Source organism: Ambystoma mexicanum, chromosome 12 (genome assembly GCF_040938575.1).
Source record: "Ambystoma mexicanum isolate Mex_15411 chromosome 12, UKY_AmexF1_1, whole genome shotgun sequence".
Taxonomy (NCBI): Eukaryota; Metazoa; Chordata; class Amphibia; order Caudata; family Ambystomatidae; genus Ambystoma; species Ambystoma mexicanum.
In genome coordinates, this window is record NC_090936.1 from 154,093,102 (window position 1) to 154,118,759 (window position 25,658).

General features: G+C 42.7%; 1 protein-coding gene across 8 annotated transcripts in view; it reads right to left on the reverse strand.

Annotated features, from left to right (window-relative positions):
- The window catches only part of BICD1 (BICD cargo adaptor 1), a 1,084,974-nt gene that overhangs the window by 183,661 nt on the left and 875,655 nt on the right, over window positions 1–25,658 (reverse strand). For 2 of the 8 annotated variants that reach the window (XM_069628212.1, XM_069628213.1), the window contains exon 8: window positions 20,703–21,090. The exons of 4 other annotated variants lie outside the window; for them this stretch is intronic. In XM_069628212.1, coding sequence (XP_069484313.1) covers window positions 20,703–21,090 — 388 coding nt within the window. Of the gene's footprint in view, window positions 1–20,118; window positions 21,091–25,658 lie in introns of those variants that run through there. 2 more of the 8 variants (XM_069628211.1, XM_069628210.1) reach the window with 2 other exon arrangements.

A 25,658-nucleotide genomic window follows, 5' to 3' on the forward strand; every position in this document is an offset into this window, starting at 1 on the left:
AATGTGCCTATTAATAATTCTCATCAGGTGAGTAATCGTCTCACACGCTCTCCTCCCCATTCCAGCGACTGTTCTTCGTCCTCTGGGAAGAAGGGATCATCTATCCGCTATGCAGGCGTTAATCAGCATGAGTGCACCCTTGGAATTTTTAAGGATGTGGATGGTTATTCTTCTGCTTGCTTTCTTCTACCCCTTGCTAGCTTGTCTTGCACGAGTGTATGCAGACTGGATGAGGCCTGGTGGAAAGTAAGCTGCCCCTCTGTTGAGTTGTTTGTTGTCCATACATGGCCATGGTGGCCTCAGAATTGGAGTACCATTGCATTGGGCAGATGTTCTTTCTTCATCAGTGTCCCGTTCTCTTCTATGGAAGTCCTCTGATTCTTTTTCCTCCCTTGGAATATCAGTTTGCTGGCTTGTTACCGTGGTAACTGTGTGTAGCCTTTCAGCATTGGACGGTTATTTCCAGTGCCATGTATCTGTTCAGTGCCATGGCTGGTCTTGGTGCTCTCTTATGCTTTTACTTAAGTATCTTCTTGGCTGTCAACACTGATGTGGGTTTCATGGCCGGTATGGCTTTCATTACCTCTGCATCTTTCAATACCGTAAATTCTTATTGTTCGTGTACAGTATTTTTGATAAACAGCTTTTTGACATTGTGTGGCTTATTGCCTTCCTAAGGGCCATGCTGATCTTGCTTTTTGAGGTTAACTTTTTTGAAGAACTGATTTTTTTTTTTTTTTGGGGTGGTACCAATAGCTGGTAAGATAGCTCAGCGGATTGAGGGCTCACTGCTGGGTTCTGTGTAAGATCCGGTGGTCACAGGTTTGAATCCAGGCCAAGCTAATCCAGCCTCTTATCCTTCTGAGGGCGATAAAAGAGTTCCAACTTTGATGGGGTGATAATTGCATGTTAATATGTTTTATGTACAGCGCTTCGGCGAAAGCGCTAAATAAATAAGATATCATTCATATTTTAGCTTTTGCCTTTTTAGTGAGTTTGCTCTGTTGGTTGCTTTCTATGAGCATATCATCAGCCAGAGCCTCAAAACATTTGATGGCGCACGCGAGGAGCTGTGCTAGCGCGTCTCCTCACTTGCACCAGAAAAAGGAGCTGCCCAATTTACAAAGAGCATTTTAATGAACACGTCTTAGCAGGAGGTGCTAATCATGACAGGGCCATTTCTAACACTGCCATGATTTGTTTTTCAAGTGTGTCAGCCTCGGGTTAAACCCTGGCTATCGCACTTTATTTTATTTTATTTATTTATTTCTACCGCACCGGAGCCCGCAGGCATCTGGGCGCCACATATACATGCAGAGTCACATTAAACAAACAAGGACAACATGAATCTACAGATTTTCAGGCAGGTTTTAGCTTAGATTAAGGGCGTTATCTAAACAAGTGAGTCTTGAGTTTCTTGAGTTGAGTTGTGGTATTTCCAACCCACAAACAGGGATGGAAATGCTTTTGGTTGACTTTGGGCATTTTACTGAGACAGGCCCTTTAACGGACCATCTGGTCCCATATGTTTTCTCTGAGACTTTCTTGGGGGTGTCTGGGAGTATAGGGCAAATATCAGTGGGAGCACCGTAGGAAACTTTGGGATTGGGACCAGCATACTTCACCAAATGCACCATCTTAGTGGCCATCACTTCTTTTGGCGTTGCTAGAGGCTCATGTTTTCTGGCTTCGATGGCATTTTGACTTCTATCACCTCGACCTCTGCATTGTCTTTTGACTGCACTGAGGCCTCTGACTTCCCGCCCCCATGGTGTAGGCGGATCAGCAGTATTCCTTTCATGCTTTGAGTGGATAGGAAGCACCGGCCCCCGGTCTGCCAGTGCCTTGTGTGAGATTTTTTGGTGCACCCCCGCCTTTAGATATGAAACCGCAGGGGGCTCAATTTTGTTGTTCAGCTGATACTTGTTCTTGATAGTATCAGCCGAACAACACAACTGAGTCCCCTGCTGTTCTTGTTATGTCTGATTAAGGATGTGGCGTGATTCAACTGCTGGGCTATTATGATAGTCTATGCAAATAGGACGAGCATACTCATCCTCAGCACTTAAGGGGTCAATTGGTGCTGAGACAGACAGAGGGCCTCATTACGAGGAGGGCAGTAAGGGGTTCATGGCATCGGTAAAGATGCTGGAGCCGTTAACCCCTTACTGCTCCATTACGAGGTCCGCTCGCGGGACCCGCTCAGGATGCCTGGTTTTACTAGACGTCTTAGCGGGTCCCGCGAGCGGCTCAGCATGCTAACAACGGGCCCGTCATTAACGGGCTTGTTGTTAGCATGCTCCCCATTCCCATTGAGCCCTGTGTGGGCTCAAATGGGAATGGGGATGGACCGGGTCCGGGTTCCCTGAATGGGGAAATACCGGTCCCTGCAAGGTCAGAATGGCCCGGTATTTCCCCATTCAGGGAACCCGGACCCAGGTTTGGGTGGCATGGCTACCTTCAAACTTGTAATGAGGCCCAGAGTCTTAAGTTTACATGACACTGAGCTGGAGCCTCCAGCTCAATGCCATGTAAACTGGAGGCAAGGCGCCAATTATTTGCTGCACCGGTGGATGCACCCTTGTGCGGCCACACCCCCTGAGCGCACCTTAAGCCGTCTGTCGATAGGTCTCAATTTCTGCAACGATCACCAACTGTTTTCCTTGCGAACCTGCAGTAGACATTATTTACAAACCCTATGAGTGTCTATTCATGGGGACCTGTGGTTACCGGAAGGGCAAAGCTCAAAAGGAGTTTTGCACATGGGGCCCAGGCACCGAAAACAGGAGCAAGTATACATTATCAAAAATATTATGCATTCACTGCTATATCAACTCTCTCCCTGATGACTTCACCAAACACCCACTGATCAATGTGAGGAGCATCTTTTAACCCTCCGTTCTTCTACCAATCCTTCATTCTTGGCAGAAATTGATGCCTGAGGAGCACATCAACTAAAAGGCGCATTGTGAGTAGCATGCACATGTCATATATGATTTGAAGTTTAGTAAACAAATTGGAATACTCCGGACCAACCATGAGATGGTGGAGTTGCCTAGCAGGTGAATCTAAATCAGATCCACAAGCTGAATATAAATATTCTTATGTGGTTACCAACTTTACCCTTCACTCCACGGTCACTGTGGATCCACTGCTGTGACTGACCCAGACTTTTCTCATCTTAACATCTTGTCACATTTTCTTGCTAATGTATTAATTCCACAAGTCCACACTCTGCTATATGTAGAGAGCTATTGCCTTAGAACAGACTGTTGATGGCTGAGCTGGATCCTACGCATACCAGTGAACTAAATAATGGGTAGTATATAGGGTTTAATTGGGAAGATAGTGGCTTTAACAAAATGGCTGACTAGCTTGCAGAAGAGGTGTCATATTCAGAAAGCAATACAACTTTCCTCTATCTGGGTCCCTCTTCACCCCTTTATCGAATCAACTAAACATTTGCAAAACACGGTATTGTCCCAATTTTGAGAATGTTTTCCCCGGATATTTCTACAAGACATGTAAATAATATTTTTTTTTAAATATATATTTTTATATATATATATATATAATGCTTTAGTCTAAAGTGATTTACATAGGACATATTTACATACATAACTTTTTTAACCCAATCCAAATTGGTAAATATTTTGTATGCCAAAATGTTGAATGAATTATGTAGATTTTTTAAATAATGATTGGAAATTGTTGAATTGGAGAATATATTACACTACATTGTAAATACAACAAAATGAAAAGAAAGAATTAGAATTAACAGACACAGTTGAAAGAGATAGAGACAGAGATTGTCGGAGGCGGCCAAACAGATACGCTGAGCGCAGAGCGTAGCTTGTGGTGCAGCTTGACAGTCTTGTGTCATCGTGTGTAGGTCCTTTCCTCCAGCTGTGCGGCGCTGGAGGACGTGAGTAGACTGAGACGGACGGACGAACGAAGAGGGGACGAAGATCTGCGTTCGCTTCCGCGTTCACCTAGAGGAGCTGGGCTCAACTTTCTATCCATACAGCATCCTTCATCCTTCTCCCGGACCCTTTGGACCCCTGAGCCCATGATTTGGAGCAGGTAGGTTTTACTGTTGCTGCTTGCTGTAAGCTACGTGTCATGTAGCGCATTCCATTCCACGTCTGTGGTGCGGTGTGTCTTCCACCTCTGTGCATACTTGCGAGGTCAGAATTTTTTTAATCCTTGGAGCCAAGGCCCCGTGCCTTGAGCTCGGGCAGGGAGATGGAGAGGGTCTCCATAAAGCAGGAAATCCTCCCGTGCCTCCACTGCTCTCTATTGCCCTCCACTGCCCTCGATCGCACACCGTACATTGTGGGTTAGCACCCTGCACCCTGAGATCTGAAGAGCCTTAAGCTGAAAGGCGTAGTGGACTGCAGAGTGAAGCCCGGTGTGAAGTGGTGCAGTCAGGGGCGGTGCTTCGTTTTGTGTCCATGTTGTCTTGCTACTGTCTGGTTCTGGAGGGCAGTGGATCAGCCTCATAGCTGCCCCTCGAATAGCCCCCGCTCCGGCTGAACTTCTCGCCTGACCCAAAGTAAATAAAACTCATCTTAAGACAAGGCTAGCGGTGGTCCAGTGTCAATTGGGGTTTTCTTCAGAGGTGTGGCAGACTAATTAGAAGGGAATTAATTCCCCTCTACTTCTCTTTATTCTCTGCTTCGTCAACAGCTTTCTGCTAGGGGTAAGAAGAGAGAAGGAGAAAAAAAAGAAGGAAAAAACAAAATAAAAGTTCATAATAAACCATATTAGCATTTTGCGGCGTCCTTTGTTCTATCTGGGACGCACTCTCCTTGTATTTTATTGTCAGCAGGACATGAAATGAGACTTCGTAGTACCCCTATCTTGGAAAATATGCCTGATCAGGTAGGCTCATACTTGGAGCAGTCCCAGAGTGAAGGGGAAGAACTTGGGACAGTTGCTCCGAATACCCCTGCCCCAAATTTTCATCAGCCCGCCCCTATAACTACACAAGCACTTATTCATTCATATGCTCATCAAACAGCTGGAGAAACTGCTCCTATTTCCCTCATACAAAAAGGATGGAAGCGGGGCTTGGAATACACCATCACGACGAAGAAGATCCAGAGCAGAATCAATTACCATTTCTCCAGAAACAGGTTGGAAAAACAGGGGGGCTCCTAGACATCCTTGCCTCAGCCCTTTGAAGACCTGTATTAAATCTGACAGGTGACCCTGGTCGTCCAGCCTCAATCTTATGATGGTAGTCTTATGAAGTTCGATAAGCATTGCTAACAAGGAGGCTGGAATCCCCCAACTATGTAGTTTGCGCCAGAGTAGGGATCTGTCCACATGATCAAATGCCTTAGAAAGGTCTACCCATGCCCCATAGAGGGGGCTGCCCTCTTTCTCATTTGTCTTTTCACTAAGAACATCCGAAATGAGCCCATTGAGACTTGTGGAGAGACCTTTTCTAAAGCCTGTTTGATGGTGTTTGAGTATCTGCCTTGAGTCCACCCAGTATGAGAGTTCTCTAAATAGCAGCTGCATGAAAGGTTTACTATCTGTATCGAGGAGGGCGATTGGGCGATAGTTTGCAGTGCTTAGCCGATCGCCCCCTTGAAAAATGGGATAACTAAAGCGTTCTTCCATGATGGAGGTAAAACCCTGGTCTTTAGGATTTCTTGGAAGAGACGGTTTAGAATCTTGGCCCAGAGTTTTGGGTTGTCTTTTAAGACCTGACAGGTTAGGCCATTTGGGCCTGCAGCTTTTGATGACGAAGAGTTGGATATTAGTTCCAAGATGTCATGTTCATCAAACATGAGAGACCAGGGGGAATCCATAGGCATGTTGAAGTCTGTGGACCCTGTTGGTTTGACATTTTCTCACAGGTATTCTACCCATTTTTGTTCATGGACTAGGTTACACAGGGAGCTGTTAAACCCTGTCTCTAGTTGACCCAGCGCTGCCCAGAAGTTTCTGGAGTTGTTTGCATTTAACAAATAGAGCATTCGCTCGCCATCTTCCTGTAATCTTTGATGTTTTTGATTTTTGGACCAATTTCTGTGGGACTGTTTAGCTTTTTTTAGTTCATGCAAAAGGGTAATGGGGTCGTAGTGCCTATTTTTCATGTGGCGCAGAGTTTGTCGAAGATTTCTCTTTTTCTTTTGTGTTTCTTCGTCAAAGGGATGAAGATGTTGTTTGCCACAGGCGCCCTATTTCACTTGGTGGGAGTATGGACCAAATAAAGTTTCCACATTTTTCCGGATGGGATTCATTGCTCCAAGTTGAGGACAGGACTTCTTCTAGTCGTTTGTTCAACCTTTTCCCCCCTTGCTTGTATTTTGCAACTCTCAATTTTCCCATTAGGCCCTCGATTTATTGGGCAGTCTTGATGTGCCGATATTTTTGCAGATCAGGAAATGAGAGTTCCAAGCTTGCATGGTCGCTGCCCCCCTCCCAGTTTGTAATTAGGGTGGAGCACAGACCAAAAAGTCCTGAGGAAACAAAGATGTAGTCTGAGGTGGACTCTAGGTTCCCTTGACGCCAGGTTGCTCCTGTTTTTTCAGTTGCAGCAGGCCTTTCTTTTAACATCTCGAGATCCCAAGAGGTCAAGAAGTCCCTCCACAATTTTCCTTTTTGCAATGAACTCCTTTTTATTTGCCTGGTCTTATCGCAGCAAAAGGTAATGTAATCTGCATTAAAGTCCCCTGCTAGTAGGATATTTGCTCGCTCATGCTCTGTCTTCACCATTGTTAAAAGAGAATCCAAGGCTTCTAAGAAGTGCTGGAGTTTTGAGCAGGGCGGGTTCCAGTAAATATTGATAATAACCATGATGGAGTGTGGAGTGTCCATTTTCAATTCTAATTTGCAAGCTTGAATTCCCAAATCGTTGTTACATAGTGGTGTGATCGTTTTAATAATAGAGTTTTTGAGGGCGATTACCAACCCTCCCGCTGGTCTCACTTTGGCTTTCTGGGAGGCCCGGAGGTTTTGAGTTGTGGAACCCTCTATCTCAATTGGTTTGACTAGCCACGTTTCCTGGAATAACAGAATATCATTTTGCCCTAGAAGATCTTCTTTCAATCTTTTCTTTTTCATAAAACTGGGACCACGGGTATTCCAGGATACTAGTTTCAGGCTCCTTTGCCTAAAGACAATTTTCCTCCACTCCTAGTTTTAGGATGATTTGGGAGATGATCTCTGGAAGCTTTGCTATAAGGTTACCGCTTATACTTGAACCTGAGGCCAGGCTCGTATCTGTCACTTTTGAATCTCCAGCTTTGCCATCTTTCTTGGAGCCTTCTCCTGCCCCGTAGCGTTTCATATTAGAGAGGACTTCAGTTCTGTCCTCCTCTCCGGTGTTGCAGACCATGAGTCCGCCTCGCGCCAGATCATTTTTGTTGTTGAGTAGTGCCTGCTGCGCTCTCCGCGATTGAAGTCCAATTTCCACGAAGAATTTATCCCCTTTAAGAGGCAATTTCACATAGTCGATATCCTCTGAGGCAAAAAGAAACAGGTTTTGGATTTTTTTTAACCTGGGACAATATCACTGATCTACTAATTGAGTTAATGTTGTTGTGTCTGACAAGCCTTAGCCATACTTTTGGGATTGTGTAATCAGACACCTCCAGGTCTTTCTTTTCAGCTGGCTTTATTGGCACATTTTCGTCTTGCTCCTCCGTGCAGCTCCTACCGCTTGGAGACTCCAGATTTCTGCATTTTCCTAGGCCGTTCCAGGAATCATTTTCATTTGAGCTGGTCTGTACTGGAGCTTCCTCTCGGGTATGTGAAAAATGACTGGGAGCGCCAGTTCCATAGAGTGACACAGGTTTTACATTTGGTCTCTCAGAAAATGTGGTGCCAATTTCACAGGGATCTTTGGAGCTACTTTTAAGGATTCAGAAGCTGTACTAGATTTTTGAGCCCTTGATGCAGTGTTTTTCAAAAATATTGGGGCTATTTTAATGCAGTCTTGACCCAATTTATGACATTGCTTGCTCAGGGTCTTTTGCAGAGATTTTGCTGGATCGGTTTGCAGACCGATACTTGTGCTATTTGGCTTGAATCCCTTAGATCTTGTGCTTTGTCTCAATTGGACATTTTCCCTCCCTTTTTTCCAGGACAGGTTCAATCAGCCTATTTTGGTTTTCGCTTGAACTCTGCACCAATTCAGGGATTAAAGTAACAGAGGCAGAGATTTCCGGTGACTTGTTAAGATCGGGTAATGACAAATTTTTCAAAAATAGGTTTGCTACTGTGTTTTTCACACCGTGAGTTTTTCTCTGCTGTGGCAACAGTGTTCTGGACCGCATTCTGCTTCTTTTTTTCCGCTTTAGCCTCCTTCTTCCCTTATAGTTTTGACAGGAAGCTGAGGTCCAAGTGGCATCGGGAAGAGAGATACCTTGGATGTTCTTATTCTTAGTTGTCGACGGATTTTCTAAAACCACCACATCCTCGTCCATGACCACGTTTGTTAATCTCCTAAATTCTTCTAGGATTGATTCGGATAATGGGGCATCATCGAATATTGGGTTGCCTTCAAGGACCTCTTCAATCGGGGGATGACTGGAGGTTTGTGGGTTCAGGGCTTTCGATGAAAGATCTTTTAGGAGCTCATATGTGGTATCATTCTCCTTTTTCCCCTCTTTGAGTAGATGGAATATTTGTGCAATATGAAGCCCTTGTTTCACACCTTCCACTTGAGTCTCCTTAAGAGTAGTAATCAGAATGGTGTTCATGATATTGCTTAGGCCCACCATTGCTGATTTGCTCGTAACCATCTCGTTCGACAGTTCCTGTAATACACCAGTTTGGGTTTGAACTTCCGATTTTAGAAGTTCGAATACCGAAACCAAGGAGTTTAAAACAAATCTTAGGGCCGCCAGTGTGCTTTCGCTGGCTTGAGAAGAAGCACTTTGGAAGGCTTGAGGAGATTTATCTGGAAGGACCTGCATTGAAAGTGGGTTCGCCTCACTTTGAAGATTAGAGTTGGGTACAATGTTTTTTCTTCAATCCATTTCCAAGAGGGAGGCCCTGACTTCACCCTCTTGAGTACAATCAGAGGATTGCCATGCGCTGTCTATTATGTCTTCATAATAGACAACGCATGTCGAAGATTCTTACATTCAAACATCTGAAGAAGAAAACAGGCTACGGAAATTGGGTTTTGGATGGTAAAGCAGTCCCCCGCGTCAAAGTTCTCAGGTGAATAGGTGAATACAGCAATTGTCGATAAAGCCAAAAAGATCATTCCTGAAATGAAAAAACTGAATGCAAAATTTTGAAAATTTTCTATTCTCCCACTTTTCAAGTTCTACATAGCCAAAGCAGTTCCAGTCCTCCTCTATGGCCTGGAAGCAAAACCCTTGCTTTGGCATACTAATTGGAACAAATTAGAAGGTCTTTTGTGGAAAAAATCTCTGGCTCTTCCAATGTCACCCCTCTGGTGAGCCTACGCTTCGAATTGGGTCTAACTTCTCTTGGATGTCAAGCAGACTGGAAAATCATATTATTCAGTGAAATTTCAATCGCAAGCAAGACCTCTCTCTACTCTGATGGGAATGAACATCTTAAAAACTCAAGATCCCAGTTACTTCTCATTCTAGAGAAGAAAGTCAGAGGTATCCTGCTTAAGCTCGTCATGACATTACAAACTTTAGTATCCAATCCCTTGAAAGTGAAAAATACCCTAGAAACTAGTGATTGGTTTGACACCATTGACGGATTGAGGAATCTCAATCCCCCCAACCATTTTCTAAAGGTGTATAAAAATCTTGGTTCTCTTCTTCGCTACCTTCAAAAGTTTCCAGATAAGGGAATAAGATACAATTTCTTGAGACTCAGGCTAAACCTAGCCCACAGCGGGGAAATTTTGGCTAGAAGAAACTTGGGGGACCAAGCAAAATAACTCTGTAGACAATGCGACTCTCCAAGCCAACAATCCCTAAGACACCTTCTTTTGGACTGCGAAGGAACTTGGGAAACAAGACTGCTGTTGCTTAGGAGATTTGTGGCTAAGGAAGAGAGTCCAACAACAGAGTTTTTCTGGGACAGGCTGATTGCCGGCCAGGAGACTATGCTGACGGCAACAATAGTAGAAGTCATGAAAAAATGCTCCATTCTATCATAGAAGGAAATCATTTGTCCCCGGAAACAGCACGGCCGTGATGCAATTGGTCCCCTCTGTAGTCCCTGGGTTCTATTTGTATTCTTTTTATTGTATTCACTCATTTTCTCTTGCATTTTTCTTTCTCCTGCTTGTGCGCTGTAGTTTTACTTTTTTACTTTTTTGAGCTCAATTGTGAAAAACTTCTTTTATTTTTTTTAAAAAAAAGTAAATAACAATAGGGGCGGCCCCCCACTTACACCCACTTTGTCCATTGCTTTCCTTTTCCAGTACGCTCACTAAACACAAACCTTTCCAGGACATTAAACCCTTATGCCCTGGGCTACTGCGATTCTATGTATTATTAATTCAATATGGTTTGATTCTCCATTTTTCATTCAGCAGTTACCGATATCTGCATTGGGTTAACCTTGCACACACTGTAAATTATGCTTGTATGGAACATGTGCTTGTAATCCTAGCCTATCAGTAAATAATCTTTGTACTGTTTGCAGGTGGGATAGATCACAGATAAATATTGTTATATTTATAAGGCATCCTGGAGCATTATGAAGCACAGCTAGACATGTGTGGCCCACCACCTTCACCCCTGCATTTCTGAGAGATCAAGCCATTTTGAATCGAAACACAGGCAGTGGAGCCCCAAGGCATGCCAAGTCTCCTGGAGAGCATGGCAGCATTTCTGGACCACATGGATTGCTTTAGCAAAAGCCTGGCTGTCCATTGCACAGTGTAGCAGCCCGAGGCCCTGCAGTACATGTGCAACTGGACCTTCTGTGAAAGGGGGCCATGGACCTGCCACACAGAGCAGCTTCAAAGACTTCTTTGGGGTCCCTTTTGGATGCATGGCGCCTGCAGGGGGTGTCTCTCTCTCTCACACACACACAAACATGCGCGCACGCGTGCGGTATGTTTGCATGTGATAGAAAGCATGCACATGACCTACGCACGGGCCCACATTTAATAATAAGGCCTCAGTGAATCCAAATTGAAAAGGAGTGTGGAGCCCCTCTACTGAGAACAAACATGGGTCAAAAACCCTGTTTTATGGAATGGGGTTAACACCCCTGTTTTATGGAATGTCTTCCAATCAGGAGGGTCTACTACCACGATTTAACTGACCCTTAACAGAGGAGAAATACCATTTGTCCTGGACTACCCTTGTGGGTGGGACAAAGACTGCTATGCAAATGAATATTCCTCCTCTGTGAAGAGTGCAGTGAGCTAAAACCTGGTTATAGACCCTCCCGAGTGGAGGAAGTTCCCAGAGAACACGGTATTTGATCCATGTCCGTTCTCAGTAGAGGGGCTCCCACACTCCCTTTCAATTTTGTAAAACTTGAGGTTTCACCCTAAGTAACCCAGGGTAATAAAGACGTGGACCCCTTGCTCGTTTTGCCTTAGAGAGACTCATCTTCACCTCACTGGGGAGGCCCAACAAGGCCGAAGCACGTGTCTGCGGTTGCCGATGGTACTCTTGTTCAGAGGAGATTTGCTTAGCATTTCGGTGCTGGACGGCCCTTCTTGGTGGGACAAAGACTGCTATGCAGATGGATATTCCTCCTCCGTAAAGGGTGCAGTGAGCTAAAACATGGGTTAAGACCACCCTGAGTCGAAAATATTCCACAGAACAGCGTATTTGACCCATGTTCGTTCTCAGTAGAGGGGCTCCCACACTCCCTTTCGATTTAGATAAATCGAACCCCAAGTTTCAGCTCAATTCGATGGAAATAAAGCCATATGTTCACAATATTCAATAACGTATGCTGTCCCAACCACTGCCATTATGTTTTCCATACCCTCCAAGCCCGACTTCTGTCCCCATTTTATTCAGGTTAGTTTTTGGCAAGTAAAAAGGCACGATTTATGTGATAACGACACCAGTAAGTGCTTGTCAAAATTATTGGGGAGCATCAGATCAGCTTCCGCATAGGTATAACTTCTAATATCAATTTTACATGGTACCGGCATCATTTGCATGTCCCCACGCATTGTTGACAGCATTAAAGGTGCCACTTTTAAGCATGGACATTTTCCATCCGCGCTTGCACTTTTAATGAACTTTGATCATCAGCGGGAATGCCCTGTGTTTGCTGCCTTCTTGAGTTCTGTTAATTCATGAGCCTATCACACGATCTATTAATGCCACCTTTATTGTACCAATCTTGAAGCATATACACCATTCACTATAATTCAAAGTATTTCCCATCTGCCCCTGTCATGTGTCCTTTTCCCCATCCTACACTTGGTCATGCTTTATCCCTCCCAGCGGTATTTCCGCTCGTCTCCTCCCTCGCCCTGCATAGCATGGTAGTGATTGTCGCTTAAGCATGCTCCCTGCGGCATGAGGAGTATCGAAGAGAGTGGGCACTAGAATGCAAGGGAGAATCTTCTCTCAGATCCTTGGCGAGGGTATGAAATGTTATAAATGTGAGGGTTCTACGTTGTTACATTATTACGACTGTGCCGGTCTGGAAACACCGGTGCCGGTAAGCCTACCAGCACCAGTGTTTCCGGACCGGCAGAGTACGACTCTACAGGCGGGTGCCATCCTGCCCACCAGGGTCAGGCCTGGCGGGTGGAATGGCACCCGCCCACGAATTTTCACGGAAGCACTAGGGCCGTTATTAATGGTGCCAGCGCTTCTGTGTTCCCCATTCTCATTGAGTCCTATGTGACTCAATGGGAATGGGGGATTACAAAATTACCGGCACCTGACTTCCCAGCCGCCGGACTCGGAATAGCCCTGTGGCACTGTGAAGTCAGGCGCCGGTAATTAATTACGGCTCCGGCAGCAACCTGCCGGTTTTACCGGCGCGGTTACCGCCAGACCCGTAATGAGGCCCATTGACTGACTTTTGAAAGTCTTCATTCTGGTCGACTCAATTTGGTCAACCTTTTTTTGATCTTTTATTTTCATTTTGCGGTGGCGCCACATACCCCCCTCCCCAAGTGACACCCTACTCACCACCATTGTACTACCCTGGTAGCATCGCCCAACCTGAGTCGACCCACATGAGAACTCTGAAGCATGTGGCTGCTGCAGACTACAATGGAACTGTATACACCCTTTATTATGATGACCCCCATTCAGGACCCCGGTACGGGAAACGTAAGCACAGGCTTATTTTGGCTGATTTTTGCTGTTCACAAAAAGACATAATACAAAACAGAGGTTGGAATATTCTTCAAAGGAGAATTTTGAAACTGAGTTTAAGGCAAAGCCGTTTTGCTCCATCGTTTATTTTACCAGTGCGGAAAATTGTGCAAACTTTTCCCTGATCCAGAATGTTACCAATTCCCATGATCAGTACAATTGGTCAGCCCTCTTTGGGGATCTTGTGCCAGAGGGGTTGAGCGTTAAGAAAAGAAGTTGATTTTTGATAGACGTTTGATATGGGCCACCCACACTAATACGCTTGGGTCTCAATCGAGCAAGCCGTTCTGTCACATTCACAAGGTGAGTGCGTAATCACAAAATTCCACTGGCTTCCAAGTTGTCTTCTTGATCGCGGCGTGTAACGCAATCAAGCAAACGGCATGTAGAGCGATTCAATGTGTAGTTTCTATTTAGATTATGAGAGGCTATTAGCAATGTGGCTACACCTCTGATGATGTTTAATTTCAGTAGCCTCCTGTAATCCAGTCACACATACATAGTGGCAATTGTGCCACACACTGGCGGGGTAAGTGAGGAGGTGAAGTGTGGTTTGCACTTGACATGCGCAATATACTCCAGGAATATGACCGGGAAAAAACTTGCTTGGCCATCAGACTGTCAGATTAACATCTCAAATGCTCCTAATGGCACAGGGTGGTCATATGATGCAGTTTTGAAGGATTTGTGATCTTGCTTTTTATTTTATTTTATTTAATCTGAATTTGTGTCCAGCACTGGTCCTACCCAGAGAGTCCTGGAGTGTCTTACAATGTCGAAAAGGTCGAAGTGTCAGAGGTGAAACAGACGTTACCAAAACATTTTTTAGTACAGGATATGAAGATTGGCATAGGCAGGTAATGGAAGGTGGGAGGGAGGGCTGGATTAGGGGTTTGGAAAGAGGTATGTTTTAATACATTTTTAGAAAGTGGTGATGGAGAACGTGCTGCAGATGTGGAGTGGTAGTGCACGTAGCGCACTGTTGAGAAGTTATTAAAGTGCAACTTAATTTTTATTTTCCCATTCATCAACTCATTCATACACACACAGAGTAGGTGGGTTAAATACTTTGAGCCCGATTCATGGAATTTATTGCATGGTTCGGAGTGACTTTGCCCTGCAGAAAAGTGGCTTTTTGTAGTACAAATGACTTGGCACTGACTTTGCACTGCAAAAATACACTTTGCACAGTTCCATGAATCAGGGTTTGCATCAGCAGTGCAAGGTCCCTTGCCAGCAGTGCAAAGTCTCTTTGAACCGTGCAAAAGATTCCATGAATCTGGCCCTCTGTGTCGCATTTTTAAAGTCCTCACAGTGAGAATTAATTAATGTGCAAAAAACATGCGTAATTTGTTTATGCATGATTTTGCACGTGCTTTAACACTGAGGAGGATTTTCATATTTTTGAAAGTTGGAGTAGGTGCATTAAATGAAACGAATGTCTTCACCTTCCCCACCTACTGAACCTGCAAAAAATAAATACTTTTACGTAAGCACTTTATTTTGATGGTTGTGTAAACGCATTATCTTCTGATTGAATCATACAGCTTTTAGCCGCTGCCAAAGGCTTTCATATTCTAAAGGCATCCATGGTCAATGCAATCCACCAAGTATTCATTATGGGAGGTATGTTCACGCTTGTTTACATAAAAACGTCCAACTATGACACGTAAACCTGGGTCTGCCCTGATTACTTGCAAGATGTTCACGTTGTAATGCAAAACATTACATTTGAACACAGGGGTATGCATTGCATGCAAATGTGAATGTTGGCAGTCACTTCGATTCAATTTGCACCATTTCCTTTTTGTAAATTAGGGTCTTTGTTCAGTAATTTACACCCTATTTCTGCAAAAACGAATTGTTTCGTTTGTGCTCTTTTACCAGCTGACATCTGGAAAATGCCAAAGAGTAAGGAACATGTCTTTACCCACGATGAACGGCTTCAGTATACTTTCAAGCCCCGAAACAACACCTTTTGCCTTTCCGTTATTCGGCTTACAAGATCACAGTTCCAAAACATTTGTGGGTGGGATTTTCCCAATGCATGAACTGCACATTAGTTTTGTTAATCACCTTAGCAAAAAGATAAGAAAATGACTGAGCAAGTCAGCAGTTTGTAAGAAAGAAGACACAAGCATGGGTTTGCTTGAGGCTTAGATCACCAGAATCAACCATTAATGCACATGAATTTGCCAAATACCACTTGGTACTAGTCCAGAAAGTAATCTATTGTACCCTACCCTTTTCCCTCTGGGGTATGATTCTTGACATTTCTTGCCAGCTTCTTACTTGGGGATTTGAACCAATATTCTGAATGTAATGCTTTCATGCCTTAGCTTTCTCCGCTATCTGGCCAAAGACAGGTTTGCTTCAGTTTATTCCAACTTCCGTTTTTGGAAATAAAACCCATTCCTCTGCGACCAAACAACACTGCCTCCAAGTTATCAGCTGCTCCCAGCCCTGGAGGACGAACTCTCAAATCAGAAGAGTTAGCTCGGGTTTGTCTTTTGTATTTAAGAATGGTTAATGTTATATTGCTGCAGGCAAAGTGGTGTGTGGGTAATGAGGGATGGCTATGGTCTTTGGCATGTTCCTCGAGTGGTGCAAGTACTGTCTGATTAGAAAGAGGAGGGTGCATACATTAACATTCTATGGGAAACAATAAGTACTAGTAGGTGATCATATGCTGCATTTTCTTTCACTGTGTTTTTTCAGTCTTCACAGAACTGTTCTATGCTGAGATTCTTCAGGCCTGCATGACTAAAGGGTTTTGATTTGTGTGTGAAGTGCAGGGTTGGCAGGATCTCTGGTTGGTTTTTATTTTAGGGGAGGGAGACAGTGTGAAGTAGAACATCAACAGCATCTGAGGTCCCCGGAACCCAGTCTTGGCCTCTAGGACCATTTCACATTACAAAATAACAATGTCAAGACCTGGAAAACACTATTTACTTTGTTTTCTAATTGTCACAATCACCTCTAGAAACAAATGATTTCAGGGAATTAACGCATAAGGGTGCACACCTACTGGAACAATAAAGCCATATTTTAATTATCATAAAAAGAACTTAAAAGATTCATCTATTTACAGGGGATCCATCAAACTAGCAGGAACGTTCACATTCTTCAATGCCATGAGTAATGCCTGCTTTCAATATTTCACTGCTGCAAGTGTGGCTATTACAAGGAAACCAACGATCATAGATCATTAATATTTTCAATCACTTCACTCTTGTTTTTAAACTAAGATCTCAGTGCGACTCATTGGGCCTCATTACGAGTAGGGCGGTAAGGGATACCGGGCACCGTTAACGAGACCTGTGCCGGTAATCCCTTACCGCCCTTCTACGAGGTCCCTCAGCGGGGCCCTCCTTCAACGTCTGGTTTTACCAGGTGTTACGGACAGGACCCGCTAAGGGACTTCAGAGCTAATAATGGTACCGCAAATTGCGGTACCGTTATTAGCTACTTCGCCATTCCTATTAAGCCCTATAGGGGCTCAAATGGGAATGGGGAATGTTTTTTTCAATGGGGGCTTAACGGTCCCGCAAAGGACGGACTACACCGGTAAGTCCCCATTGAACGAGACCGGTGCCGGTACTGATATTGGAGGCAGTCATGGCGCAAATAATGCCATGACTACCTCCAATCTCGAAATGAAGCCCATTGTGTTGTGGTCAATTGGGAGCTAAGCTTTATCTTCCCCCAAGATAGTTAGGCTTTCATCAGAACAATTACTTATAGAACAATAAATGATTTCTAATGCATCCGTTTTGCATTAGTATATGCATTAAATAACTAATACAAGACCCATTAAAGGTGTGCAAAGCTCAATATGACAACCCCTTAATTATGTGAAACGTATTAACATATTAGCATGTTAAAATCAATATTAATATGTTATAATTAGGCTTTTTGTATTTTTTGGAAAAGAATCTGATCTAATCCAATTTCTGTCCCTTGGAAATAATGTTCCCTTCAGGGATTAATCCAAAAAGGTGCAAACTAATCCAGTAGATGGCAGCGCTGACCTTGTTACTAATGGATTCCTGTATTCATGTGAACATTACAAGTAAGGTCAGCACTGCCACCTAGTGGAAATATTCAGTCATTTTCATACAGAGTTTGATTTAAACAGAAATAAACCATATGATATGTTCCCCATAATAATGATTTAATCTCTGGCCAGTACATTTTTTTAAAAAGTAACATAATCATGTTCATTATTGGATTCCTGAAGCAACAGGGCTGGAAAATATTAGTTAGCGACTTGTCAGAAAAGATCCAAATGGACTACTTGATCAATGAACTTCCATCAAACAGTAGTCTGTTGAATTTCTTTTGGGTAAATGGGTCAATAAAACATCACCTTTATTCACAGAATGCTAAGTTTTTAGCAAAATGTTACGGTACAGTTCAGTTAAAGAATAGCAGAGTTTTGACTGTGATTTGGAATCCTTCATTCCCGGCAAATTAAATAACAAACTCTTTTTTACGGTTCCAGAATCTATTTAAGCATCCACTTAGTAAATATGAAAATGGCATTTTTTGGCCAAGGGCTTTATAGTAATCTGTATGATCAGAAGATGAGACCCCTGCAAGTGTTTATTTTCACAAATTGATCAGTTATTTGTCATGCATGTAGCTTTGAAAGTGAATATACAGATACACCTACCTCTTTATATTACCTTTTGGTAGTGCATGTCTTTGGGTTTACTGCAAAATTAATGTAACCTCTTACCTTGCCCCATATCAGGGAACTGGAGCCCATCAAGCCCATCAAAGTTGTTTGCATTTTTGTATGTGCAGTTTTCCTATCCAGTGATAAATTCAGGACTACAAGTCCAAAAATGCAAAGACATATCAAGGGCTACACCAGCAGAACCTGTGATGTTGTACTTCAAAAGAATGATGCATAATACACATTGAGCAATAAAACATACATTTTTGTCAACACTGAAAAACGCAGTTGTCTGTGATTTGTTTGAGGGAAAGAATGGGTAAACACTAATAAACACAGATTTTGAAAACAAAAATCAAGATCCTGTAAAAACAGCACTAGAATAAGAAAAACAAACACGGAAAACAGGAAACCCTAATTATAATTATAATTAGGAAGATTGTTGATTAGCAGTAAATATATTTGTTGATATGCTGCTAATAAAAACTAATTCAGATGATAAAATATTCATATTGATCTAAATGTTTTAATTATTGCTGCTAATCATTTCAATTGATATATGACTAATTGTTCCTGATAATACAATATAATATAATAACTATAAGTGTGATTTTGGTATGTTTTGATTAGGATACAAGCTAATGATCCTTAATGATTGGCATTAATTGCAAACAGATCATTTGGAAATGTGAATAGCCCATTTGGGTTATTATGTTCACATCATTTTAAGTGATTGTCATATTGAGGTTTGCACATCTTTATTAGATTTTTTGTTAATGTGTTTACAGCATACACTAAAGAAACACTGCCGCATCAATTGATTTGTTAGAAACTTGTCCTGATGAAGGCTGACTAACTGGGGAGCAAGAGGACATTTAGCAGGTCATGTGTCGACAACGAGATCTTATTTTAAAATGAGGCTGAAGTGATTGAAATTATTATATGATATATTGATTTTTTTGAAGTAATCACACTAGCATTTGTGGAAAATTGAAAGTCGGCATTACTTATGGAATTGAAAAATGCAGGTGTGCCTGTTTAGTATGATATATCCCTTGTAATGAGACGAATCATGTAGGTTGCTTTTATGATTGATAATTAGAAATAATAAAAATAGGTTTTTTGGTTGTCCTGATAGGTATGAACCCTTATGTGTTAATTTCTTTAAAGAATTTGTTTCTATGATTGATTGAGAAAAGGAAGTAAACTGTGTTTTACAGTTCTTACATTTTTGTTCTAAAGGGTCAAGTAGTAGTCAGGAGGCCAAGTAGGGGGTTCTTATAATTTCACATTATATGTGGGGGTAACTTTGTGTGGACAGGATCAGGTGGGGGACAGAGAGCTACTACCTTTTTGTATACTTTGACAACTGCCACTTGGTGACTTTGTGAAATCCTACATTTCCGATTCTGCCTTTAATCAATTGGGCCACTATCCCACAGTAAATATAATTAATGTGTGTATTTTTGATCACCATATTTACCAATGGACATCTACTGTGTGGGCATACTGCTTTTTTTTTTAAAATAAGATTGTGGCAATCAGTCTACTAGTAAGTTTAGAGCTAAAATACTATAATGTAAATACTTTTGCTAATATGTACATGTTCTGTACAACAAAACACCATTTGCATTGTCCCCAGTGTTTTTCCTTGTTGTTCAAGGCCTAAGCAGCTTCCTACAGACTGATCTTACCATTAGACTGCTTGACTTCAAAGTAGTGCTTCACAGTAGGAGTTGTGTTACCACTCACTGTTGGATACTCTGCTTCACGCTGAAACTGCACATTGATTCCAAAGGATCGCACAAAAGTGTCAATAAATAGGTTATCCTGCAGATATGTTGGCGAGCCATGTAAATATACTTCCCTTTTTTTAATAATACCATCCAGTTCTACAATTTGACTGGTGTATAGACATAGCAATTGAGTACATTATACAGGTGTTTTACTTACAGTGCTTATGCATATTTTACAAATCACGCATGATGGTTCATAATTAGTTTCCTGTGCATGTTTGAACTCATCATAGAACCGTTTGCAACCAGGTCTCTAATCAGACATGTTATAAAGATATATAATTGCAACTGGGAGTGCTTGCTAGAATTAAGGCCCCTTGATGCAAAAAGGGTTTTTATTTTTGCAATATTACAAAGAGTAATTACACCTGGGATATATATTTGTTAAGTTTTTATTAATTATAAAATATTCTAGAATTGCACTTTGTAACAAAACATAAGGACCTCGGTACTTTGGAGATTCATGAATTTTTCAATTCTTTTCTGTAAAACGCCATTTAGAAAAATGCAAAAGGAATATAAAAGCCGCAAGACGTTTGTCCACTTGCCCGCTTATTTCTCTGCCTGTTGACATGTTACAGGACTACCATCAATATTGCCACCCTTTTGTGCAAGCTTCTCATGCAGGACCGCGCGTGTCTGCATGGAAGGAGGTTGGTGGTCTTGCAAGTGAACGGATACCGCCTGCAGACTTCCTGCCAAGGACGTATACACTCTATGCTGCATCGCTTTACTCAAAGAAGACAGTTTAAAATAATTACTTGGGACTTTCAATGTGGGAAGCTTCTGAAGCAAGATTTGAGGGGGTTATAAAATGGGGAAGAGCATAGGACCTTGACGAAAATGCAGTTTGTACCTGGTATATGGACCTTGGAGCTGCTGAGTTTAGGCTGTAACTGGGCCGCTGCGGTTGCTGCAGCGTGTATCTGGGTGTTTCTGCAGCAAGATAGTAACTGTTACCTTTTTGTCTGGAGCAGGGGGCTGATGCAGAAAGAGGTCCATGGTCTCTGGTGCTGGGAGGAGCTCTCGAAGGGAAATTGAAGATGGTTTTCTGTGGTCTGTATCTGTGTGCGGCTGCAGTCTGTGAGTAGCCGTGATCGGCTGTTGAATGAAGCTGAGAGCTGCTGCAGTGATGTCCTGTGCTGCTTGTCATTGGGTATTGGTGTGACTGAAAGGAAGAAGGAATCCTCTGGGGACTGGAGTGGGGTGAAGAGGATGATGATGATGGCGATGCTGCTGCTGTCCTGAGAAGAATGGTGTCCTGTGCTGCTTGAAACGGGTGGGTGCTGCTGCCGCTGCTGCTGCAATAAGACGGAAGCGGCATCCTGGGCACTGGAGCGGGAAACTGCTGCAAAGACAGCAAACGGGTTACGTGGTGCCTGCAGTTGAAGGAAGATCTTCATGTCACAGTATAGAGATAAGATCTTAATTTGGAATTATCTGAAACACTAGTGTTGCAATCTTGGTGTGGGATTCGACAAAGCGTGCAGCTAATATGTGGTATGTGGAAACTGCTTTCAAGGAAGGCTACAGGTGGAAGAGTGGATATCTTTGCTACATATTCTTATTTGTTTCAATTTAACCAAAACATCTTCAACTTTACCTACCACTGTCACTGAGTTTACAGCCTGTTTAAACTAAGAATCCTTTGTTCTTTGTGGTGCACTGCAATGCTTCAACAAACTTAACCTTGAACTAAAACTCACACATTGTATCCGTACTACTAGGTGTGATGTCGGCTGATGGCATGAACAGCCAGTACACCTTCCTTGGCTAACTTCAAACTATGGCAGTAAACTAATCTGCCTGGCTTATTGGATTTGATATCAAGCTCCGCGGCTCAGGGTCACAAAATATGGACACATGGAAGTGTCAGAATTAGCCCTCAGGTTCCTTAGTTCCACCACCAATGTTTAACCCACTTGACTGCATGCACCACAGGGGCTATAAAAAAGACAGTGCATTGAATAACTAGGATATGTTTAGGGGAAAGGCGGGTATGTCTTTAAGGTATGACATTTTATGATTACATTAAAGCACACCATTGTTTTTAGGTAACCTCCTGTCGAATGGCCGTGCAGCTGTTTTACGTATGGAGTATGGATGCTATCTTAACCCATTCAAGTCAAAATCAATAGATTCTAGTCAAATAGCCATGTGCACATATTTTAGGAGAGTTATTTCTAATCACTTCACACATTCTCACATAGAGAGAAAGTCAATTCCACTGCACAAGGCCTCACTTTCGGAAAAGGCCAAAGAAGCCCACCATTACAACACTCAACTCACTGCCTAGACGAAACCATTAAAATGTCTATATACTGCCTGAGTCTTGTATGACAGGAATGGAGATCTCTAGGTACTGGGTAAATTAAGGATGGAAGGGTGTGTCATATTAGAGAAAGAATAGTATGAGTCCAGGCGGAAATGTGGCCTGTTGACCGGCACCAGGTATGCCATTACCTGGTGCCTTTCAACTGCAGAGGGATTTGATTCAGCAGAAGGAATAGGAAATGGTTAATTGTGTGCATAAAAAACATTTGAAGAGGACACTGCAAACACATGTCAGCCTGATTGTGATTAGAAACCCAATTATCACAGATTACATTGTTTTAAATGACACATTTCTAGGTAGCACAAAATAAGCTCCAATGGACAATAATACAGGTCTTAAATTTGGATGGGCAGCACTTTCAAGCCCCCCTACACCCATGGCCTTCTGTTGAATCAAAGAGAAGAAAACCTGCATTCTTTCTCTGATCCATGCTGAACAGCAATGTATGGCACAGCTCTAGGACTTGACCTTTGGCATGACACTGCGTCCTTTGAGTAGCATGGGCACCAGTCCTAGGATTGTAGTTTTCTGTCCACATGACTTGGCAGGATACACATTCACTAACTTGCCCTTGATCTTCAGGTAGATCGTTCCTCAGGGAGGCCATTTGGCAGCTGTAGTAGATGGAGACTTGACTCCAATCTTTGGGCATGAGTTTGTAATCATTAGTTGATTGCCAGAACACACTAGAGGGATTTCAGCATTTTCACATCACGCACCTACTGTTTTTCTTCCCTTTGTACCCAACTTTGGACCTCAGGCCACTTGCAACTCTTTGTTGTTTTTGCTGTACTTCATCCTTCGTGTATATTTGGCGGTTCAGATTTCCTGTATGGATATGTCTCTTAGGTCCATGTTGTGCACAGTTCTCTGTGTGCTCACAGGTTCCTCAATGTGTCCATATTGCCTTAATGAAGAGAGGTGACAAACACAGAAGTTCTTGAATGGGGTCCTATTTAAGCTTTTCAGTATAGGGCATAGTTGATTGTGAGAAGTAAATCAGGGTTCATTTAAATTCCAAGACTAGGTCTGCCAGGGAATCACTGCCCGCTTAACGCATCCCCTGCAGAGACAATATAACAAGCTTCACGTCTGCAACAAGTGTGCGTTTATTCAGAGAAAGATTGCATCCACATCTTCTCAGCTTAAAATATATTCTCCATATTTCTGTTTGTAATATTATGTAGTTTTTGCAGCCTTTTCCATTGTTCACAGTTAGCTCTCATTTGCTTGAGAGTTGGGGGGGCACATGTTTTCACGAACCCACGTATGTGTCGTAGGCATTGTTCTGAAATTCAGCAAAGTTTGGAAGGCACATTCTTCAGTAAGTTGTAGGTATGTTGTGATAGATGTATGTATGTGTTAGTTATTTGGCAACAAAGCTGATGTTTATTGTGTCTTCTAATATCTCAAACATACAAGCTATTGACGTTTATTATAAACCAATACCTAGCACCACTGAATGGTGACAATGCCTGTCATCGCATGGAGAGTGAACGAGGTGGTGGCAGCAATGGGACACGCATTTACACACCCTGCTGCTGTTAAACAGTAAAGCAGTCTGAGCTTTTCAGTAAACAAGAGGACACTGTATGGTGACATAATCATGTGCTGTGGTATATCCACACTAAATTTCAAAGTCCCTGAAAAAGGTTTCAGGGGATGAGTTGTGTTACCGTGCACTTTTATCAGCATTATCGGCTGCCCCGAACAATAAGATCTATGAGCTTCGTGTTCCTTGAATCATGGAGATTTGAGACACTTTTTAAGTAAAAAGACAAGCAGATAAGTACAAATATTTCCAACTTACTACTAAAAGCCACAGGAAGTGGCTCTTTAAAAATGTTCCAAATTATAGCTGATCCTGCATCAGTGCCCTAATCTGCTTCAGGAAAGATAATTTACTGTCACTTTTTGGGCATATGACACAGTGGTAAGGTTTGTCCTAGAAAACACATTCCTCATGTATTTAATATTTTGGAATGTGTCTGTTGAATCTACACTTCCTCATAGTATTCAAATGGCCTCATTACAAAGAGGAGTACCTTATCTCAGATGACAATTGGTGAATAGTACCTATTGCAGAGCAAGCAAGTAACTTCCAGAGGAACAACTCTCTTCCAGGTTATCACTTGTGGCAAAAACAGGACTCTAGTGGTCATTACTTAACAGCTGGATATCTCATTCATAGAACAAATGCCTGAAAATGCCTCCCCAAATAACAGCTCCGGTCTTGAAAAGTGAAAAATAGAGAATAAGTGGCACCAATGTAAAGCAGAGACTAGATACGTCATATGAGGGAAATATATTAGCACCACCATTCATGTCTACGTAACATACATGCTATTCTCATGGATGGTACAGCCCGATGAAGCTATGTTTAAAACCATTCATACTATACCATCTAAAGCAGAGCTAATGCTGACTACAAAGTTAAATCTGTCTGATACTTAATTAGCACCCAGGGCAGGTTGCTCAGAATGCAAGCGGAACCTCACGGTACAAACCCACAATCCAAGCAATCTGACAGCTGCTTGCACATGCCCCATCATATCCCCTTCCTCGAATCCCTGCTCATCTCCCCTACCCCTCTCTGTCCCCATCACATGGCTGCTGGCTGCCATGAAAATTGTCATGGCAGCCATGTTGCATGAGTGTTTCTTTAAAACAATAGGTCCTTGAGTGTTTCTTTAAAACAATAGGTCCTGTCCTCGCGGTGACCAATTGTTTTAAAGTAATACATTACTATTAGCACCCAGGGATGTTAACCCATGGCACGAATAGTCATAATCACGCGTTCTGAAGGCCTTAATGAGTGGTAATGTCCTGGGGCCTACTCGAGCCTAGTAATTCGGGCCCATCTGTTACCACCCAATACGACTCTGTAAATCACCTGCAGGTCACCTGTAAGTGTTCATCTGAAGTTACATTTGTAGTTTGAAAAGCCCAATTCCAGAGGGAAATTTGAATACTGGATAAAGGGATGTGACAGGCAACCAAAATAGTAAATGGTTTTCTGTCACATGCGTAATGAAGGGAAGCTGAATTTATCTGAGCATGGGAGATATAGGCATGGATAACAGATGTTTACATTCCTAAAGGGAATAAACAATATACAATAAGAGAGGGAAATCATCCTGTGGATATAGAGTGGGCAGCTCAGGAAGTAACATTAGAAAAGATGATTTCTCTGAAAAAATACTGAAGGCATGTACATAAACCCATCAGAAGTGCTCAATTCAAAACAGCTATGATATGATAAGTCATTTATAAGGCGGCTGTACACAGGTGTTTCAAGACATGAGAATACAAGGAGGGGGGACAGAAGGACAAAACAACGATCTTACTAGGCCTTGTGTCATTCAGATCATGCAAGTGAGGGGAAGAGGGGTGGGAGAAGTGCCAAGGGTGTGGGGGGAGAATGCAGGTAACTAAATATTTGCTGTCGGAGGGTGGCTCATAGGTGCAGAGAGACAGGGGTCTGTAGGGTTGCAGATACAGACCCTTAAGTAATGGGGGAACCTGGCGGCAGTGCAAGGGCAACTGGACAAGCAGGAGCCTGGGCCCGAGTTAAGTGAGAG